Here is a 7,067-nt window from a genome sequence, read left to right on the forward strand (position 1 = left end):
AGATTACGAGATATTGACATTAACAGATATGTTGCTTGATCACATATGTCACTCATGTGACTCTCTCATTCCTTCACACAATGTCTCTCTTTTCTCAACTGCAATCGTGCGTACGGCTCTAAGCAGTGATGCTTGGCAGGCAATGTGTTGCAGATAATATGGATCGAATATTTCTCAATGTGAAGTATGGTTTGACTACGGTCATTTGTACGATAATGTCGATATGTGGTGGCTAGAGGTGAAAACAGGACGACTCGATCCGGCTAACTCGACTCGTCTGACTTGACCCGAACCGAATGGGTGAGTCAGTCCGAACCAAGTAGGCTTCACCCAATCCGAACTCAAATCGAGTCAAGTTCGAGTTACCTAGTAACTCGATCCGATTTGGATCCTTACTCTTGCTCCGGTGGTAGACTCTCAGGAGTTTTAACACCCGGCCAAGGGTTCGAGTATCCATAGGTGGTGAAATCCCACTACGGTGTGAGTGTGTGACTGTGTGGGGGTGTGTGTGTGTGTGTCCGACTCGATCCGAAACCTAACTCTCTAACCCTACCCGGCATACCCTACCCCAACCCGATCCCAAAATCTTTCTCTCCCTCCCTCATCATCCTTAAGCCCGTCCTCTCTCTCTCTCTCTCTCTCTCTCTCTCTCTCTCTCTCTCTCTCTCCCCCTCATCCTCTTCATCTTCCAAGCCCGGCAACCACCCACCACCATCACCCCTCCTCCTCCTCTCTCCTCTCCACTCTCTTAGCCTCTCCCTCCCTCATCTCTCAATCCGACTCGACGCCAACTCGACTCGACTCGATACTTCTGAACAAATCGGACTTGGTCCGGATCAGTCCAAGCCAGACCGGACTCAGATCAAGTTAGGCATGCTGGACTCGGTATCGAGTCAGATCGAGTTTGGGTCTGGCCTATTTCAAAACCGGATTGAGTCGAGTCAGCCCTAACTCAGTCTGACTCAACTTGATGCCCAGCTTTAGTGGTGGCATCCTAATGAGAGACGTGGAGTGCATCAAACCAAATCAGGTGTAAATAGATGTAACGGAAGCTATGCACACACTGCAGTGGGCCCAAAATAAATTTGGAGGGTTTTGGATGACTGTCTACTGCTGCTTATGGCGTGTCTATACCCTACCACAGCCGATTTCACTACTTTTCGTGGTTGGGCGACCCTGTTGGACGTCTTAAATGCCAAACACAGAGGATGGTGGGCTCCAAAATGACTCTAGAGGCTTTTGGATGGTTGTCCAGTGTTGCTACGGTGTCCCCACCAAATGGATCTTCTAGGAAGACTCACATGATGACTGGATCGACTTGATGGACGGATTGGAAGGCATACACACAAACAACGTGGCCCCACAACAGCTTGATTCCCTGGTAATTACGGGCATAGAGGCGACTCCATGTGTGATCATTCTCCATATGGTGCCCCACTCTTGTAAAATATTGTAAAATAATGTATTCATGTATACAGGTAGGTCAATCTTGGCCGTCCAAATAATGCCCTCGAGAGGAGCATGGGCTAAAAAACACAATAGTTAGACAACCCTACCGGTCCTATAAATTCCCACCAAATGAATCTATCAAAAGAAATATAGTTAATGGTCCAATTTCAGTGTTCGAACAAATGACTAGGATTGTCTAATCGGTGTCTTTTGGGGGGTCACCCCCCATCGGCACTGGGGACGGCAGTTTGGACCGTCTGGATTCATCTACACGCCTGCCATTTGTTACGGTGGGTGTGCTCATGCATGATGCACCACAATGCTACCTTGTTCACAATGCCCGCATTTGTTTGCCCAAAGCTGTCCATTTTTAAAAGGCGATAAAAAATGTGAAGCTGATCTTATCCGTTGAAATTGAAGACTAGATAATCTGGATTGTCCATTCAGTGAGCCCTGCAGTAGATGTGCGCTGCATTAATATCAACCTTACTGGACAATCGATCCCTCCGACTGATTGCATACGAACGGACGGCTAAGATAAAGTGATGAGCGCTATGTGTCCAACGACGTAAATGAACCAGCAGATGGGATTGTCGCAACGGACCACAGGTCCATCAGATTGAGGATTGTATCACTTGATCAGCAATAGACCTCAAGCAAAAGGAAACTACCAAATAAAATTAAATATAGTTTGGTGGTCTGACTATTTCCCACCCTAGAAGTAAGGGCAGTTGTTCAATTTTGGTTATCTGTAATGTATGTGGTTTATTTATTAAATCCTTTTTAATCAGTGGCCCATCTATCTAGACTGCCGTGAAGTAATTAATCACCATCACCTTCATCCCTGCCAGGTTTTCTGCATCACAGAAATGTATGTTAGGTGGGCCAAACCCAACTGGCCATATGGTAAGTTGGATAATACTTTGAACCGTACACCCCACTGTGTACCACATGGACCATGCAGCCTATCCAAGTGGGGACCCATGTAAGGTGTTCAAGATCACCGTCCACTTTTTCCCATCAACACATCTAAGGAAGCAGATTGCGTCGTACCCCCGCCTGGACGGACTCGGGCCAGGCAGTGGCTTTGTGGGGGCCACCATGATGTATGAGTTTTATCCAAGCTGTCATTTATTTTTTAAGATCATTTTAGGGTATGAATCCAAAAATGAGGCTGATCCAAAGCTTAAGTGGATCACATGGTAGGAAATAGTAGTGACAATGATAAGCATAGTTGAAACCTTTTTAAGGCTTACTGTAATATTTATTCGTCATCTAACATGTTCATAAGTTCACATAGACCGAAAACAAATATTAGCTTGATCTCTCAAAATATAAATGCACGATATGGATAAAACCTATAACAGTGAGCCACGCAAAGCCCTTGCTTGATCGAACCAAGTCTGTCTAAGCCAGGCAGGACTTAATTTGATCTGGCCTATAAATCTTGATCTCTCAAAATATAAATACACGGTATGGATAAAACCTATAACGGTGAGCCACGCAAAGCCCTTGCTTGATCGAACCAAGTCTGTCTAAGCCAGGCAGGACTTAAGTGGATCTGGCCTATAAATCTTCATCTCTCAGAATATAAATACACGATATGGATAAAACCTATAACAGTGAGCCACACAAAGCTCTTACTTGATCGAACCAAGTCTGTCTAAGCCAGGCAAGACTTAATTTGATCTGGCCTATAAATCTTGATCTCATGTTTGCTATAAACAGAAAAACTTATGTATTCAATCGTATCATTTTAATTTGTAATTAATACAATAGTACTGACAACGATAATAATGATATGGACCAATTACAATACAGTAAACAGAAAAATCCCGTTAGAGCGTACGATAGGATGTAAATTCACATCACATGTAATACCTCACCGAATAACAGATCATGAATTTATCGTGAATTTGTGATGGATTTCCATTGTGGTGCAACAGTGCTGTATGTTTTCCTTGTGACACATCACATTCATTCGACGCATCAAGACCACCCATCTGGATTGAGGATCATAGATGTCCCATTTTGTGTTTCCATTATGGACTGTTGATACTTATTTTTAAACTACTTTTTAAAGGCTGTCACAGATCGAACAGTAACCGATGCTTGATACGTACGAACTTACTATTGTGGTCTCCTGACCATATAACCCACCAGAGGGACGATCTTACAAGGACCTTTCAGCCTCGTGTAGCTTGGCAAGTTGCAGTGAACCGACACAGATTCATCGCGACAAAATATAACTGAATGACTTGGTAAAGGTCGGGGTAGGCGGGTAGTTCACATAATAATGTACGTAACAACGCCAAGAGCATTGCTAAACACATGCATCCCTACACGCGACCCTACAAACTGACGTAGCTTGTGCCTACAATATCTGACCTGTGAATCAGATGGACCCCACAATGTACGTAACATAGTTAGATTTCCACTTTGATGAATACGTCAGATGTGCCACACGAATGAAAATAGTTCTGAAGCGTCAAAAGAACTCACTGCAGGGCCCTTACTATCATACACGTCCGTCAGCAAACCAACCGTTTCACCTGCCCAATTTTTGGGTCTTAACTATATATACAATTAGACCAATATGATGTACGTCTCAGATTCACCCAGATCCGAATATACGGACTCGAGTGTGTGTGGCGTACGGAGATGCACATGCGCGCCTAGAAAACCTCATACGATAAGAAAACTCCAAATGAATTCGTAAGCTGCGGATTACTGAGCTGACTCGTAGCCCTCTAGTTGGACAATTCGTATGGATGATCTCAACCGTTAAAAGTTATACAATACAATCATCTCATGTCCAAATTACATATTTTCAATTTATAAAAACACCCAGCCGTGGAAACTTCACTTCTTTAAAAGGTATGAATCAAGTTTACAAAATGAAAAGCAAGACCATCCATATCCTATCCGTTTCACCCATCAAGTGAATAATATCTTAATCTGATCTTAATCTGATCTACATGGCCAAGCTAGACAAAAATAGGAAATGACTAAAAGGTTAGAAGCCAAAAGGAGAAAGAAAATCCAGCTAAAATACACGCTTGTGTACAAATGGTGAAAAGACAACATGGGAGAGTTGGTTGGCGTGTGAACTACATTTGACTTACCCATCTGCCCCCATTGAATGCCGCACAAATGGCCTTTAAATTCCCCAACTGCAGCCCCCACCAATCTCCCTTGTATAACATACCCATACCACACAAGAACTTCCCAACCCAAATCACAATCCCGGTGCCATCCAAACATGCCCACCCCATTGCCTGACTTCTCCTCTTCAGTCAAGCTCAAGTATGTTAAGCTTGGTTACCAATACTTGGTTAACCATTTCCTCACTTTCCTCCTCGTACCCATCATGGCTGGCATATCAATTGAGGTAGCCCGCCTCGGTCCTAATGAAATCGTGGCCCTTTGGAGGTCTCTCGAGTTCAATACGGTCCAGATCATGTGCTCGGCCTTTCTCGTAGTATTCATCGCAACCGTATATTTCATGTCCAAGCCACGGCCCATTTATCTTGTGGACTACGCGTTGTACAAGCCTCCGGTTACTTGTCGGGTCCCGTTCTCGACTTTCATGGAACATTCTAGAATGATAAACCAATTCGACCCGAAGAGCGTCGACTTCCAGATGAGGATCCTTGAACGGTCGGGTCTTGGAGAGGAGACCTGCCTCCCACCTTCAAGCCACTACATCCCTCCAAGCCCTACGATGGAGCTGGCCCGAGAAGAGGCTCGCCAGGTTATGTTCTCGGCTATTGATTCTCTCTTAGAGAAGACAGGCGTCAAGGCCAAGGACATAGATATACTCGTTGTGAATTGCAGTCTCTTTTCACCTACGCCGTCTCTCTCAGCAATGGTTGTAAACAAGTACAAGATGAGAAGCAATATCAGGAGCTTCAACCTATCAGGGATGGGTTGTAGCGCTGGGCTTCTGTCGATCGATCTCGCACGGGACCTACTCCAAGTGCACCCTAATTCTTACGCGCTGGTGATCAGCACCGAGATCATCACACCCAATTGGTATGCTGGTAATCAACGGTCGATGCTTCTCCCCAATTGCTTGTTCCGCATGGGTGGGGCTGCTATCCTTTTATCGAACCGGACACGTGATCGAAGGCGAGCTAAGTACCGTCTCCTCCACGTAGTCCGCACCCACAAGGGAGCTGATGACAAAGCCTACCGGTGCGTCTACGAGGAGGAAGACCCTCATGGGAACGTTGGTGTATCGTTGTCCAAAGATCTGATGGTGATCGCTGGCGAGGCACTCAAGTCCAATATCACCACCATGGGTCCGTTAGTTCTCCCTGCTTCTGAGCAGCTGCTCTTTCTCTTCACCCTCATTGGCCGAAAGATCTTCAACCCCAAACTCAAGCCCTATATCCCTGACTTCAAGCAGGCGTTCGAGCACTTCTGCATCCATGCAGGAGGCAGGGCCGTTATCGATGAGCTCGAGAAGAACCTACAGCTATCAGCCGAGCATGTCGAGGCGTCGAGGATGACCCTCCATCGCTTCGGCAACACGTCTTCCTCGTCACTCTGGTACGAGCTCAATTACATTGAGAGCAAGGGCCGGATGAAGCGCGGGAACCGTGTATGGCAGATCGCCTTCGGTAGCGGATTCAAGTGCAATAGCGCCGTGTGGAAGTGCAACCGCACGATCAAGGCCCGAAGTGATGGGCCATGGACCGACTGCATCGACAGGTACCCGGTCCACATCCCTGAGGTTGTCAAGCTCTAGGTTTATCTCTCCCCCACCGCTTGATCGACGATCATCCATGATCATCCATCGATCCGCCATCCCTGCTCTTGTTCTCCCCACTTCGGGACATTTGGAATTATTTCTATCATAAAAGATCGACGCTTCTCCTTGCATGAAACTGTACCTAGGTTATAAAAAAACCGACCATGAAAACAACTGGGCCTGTGGGTTGCTATTTCTAAAAGGCCCAGACGCTCACAGGCGTCGGATTTATATCTACCCTCAGTGTATGTGCGTTTTCTACGTTAGATTGTGGGAAAATGTATTTTATTCTTTGGTCTCGGTGTATAAGCTTTGATGTCGCGTTCATGCATTTATGGGAGCCAACGGTTAGATGTTTAAAGCGATTTATACCATATTAGCACTGTGGTACGGTGAAATTCTTTTTAAAAAGTAAGGGGTGTTTCCAGTAATTCTTAAACTAATCTAATCATCACAGATCTTGAAATCACCGTGGTATGGTTAAATTTTGGAAAAAAAAAATGTAGGTTTATATAATCTTAAATTAGTCTAATCACCTGACAGATCTTAAAAACAATATCAGATCAAACTGCCTCTGCATAGAAAAGATAACGCTGAATGGAGGGAGGACAGGGGCTCTAAGTCCCATAAGAGATGGTATTGCACTTGGCTGTCAGACTATTGTGATTTAAATTTTTAATATACATAGTTCATTAGATGTACAGGCTCATTGCTAGTAATATGTAACTTAAAAAAAAAGAGTGGGCCATAGACTTTTTCAATAAATGTATGATTTCCCTTCGTCTCCATGTATCCGTGATGTTATGAATAGGTTAGATGATATATAAACATCATCATGGGCCAGATGATATATAAACATCAT

The 7,067-nt window shown here is 44.8% G+C and overlaps 1 protein-coding gene across 1 annotated transcript; it reads left to right on the forward strand.

The window, feature by feature from the left end:
* The first annotated feature begins 4,670 nt into the window (after positions 1–4,670).
* LOC131234839 (3-ketoacyl-CoA synthase 6-like) lies at positions 4,671–6,493 on the forward strand. The gene has a single exon (XM_058231818.1). It carries the CDS (start codon positions 4,712–4,714, stop codon positions 6,200–6,202), a length of 1,491 nt encoding a protein of 496 aa, XP_058087801.1. The 5' UTR covers positions 4,671–4,711; the 3' UTR covers positions 6,203–6,493.
* Positions 6,494–7,067: the final 574 nt, after the last annotated feature.

This window comes from Magnolia sinica, chromosome 19 (genome assembly GCF_029962835.1).
Source record: "Magnolia sinica isolate HGM2019 chromosome 19, MsV1, whole genome shotgun sequence".
NCBI classification, from domain to species: domain Eukaryota; kingdom Viridiplantae; phylum Streptophyta; class Magnoliopsida; order Magnoliales; family Magnoliaceae; genus Magnolia; species Magnolia sinica.

Excerpts from the sequence above, each read along its gene's own strand:
- LOC131234839 (XM_058231818.1), top strand. The coding sequence starts at position 4,712 with ATGCCCACCCCATTGCCTGACTTCTCCTCTTCAGTCAAGCTCAAGTAT.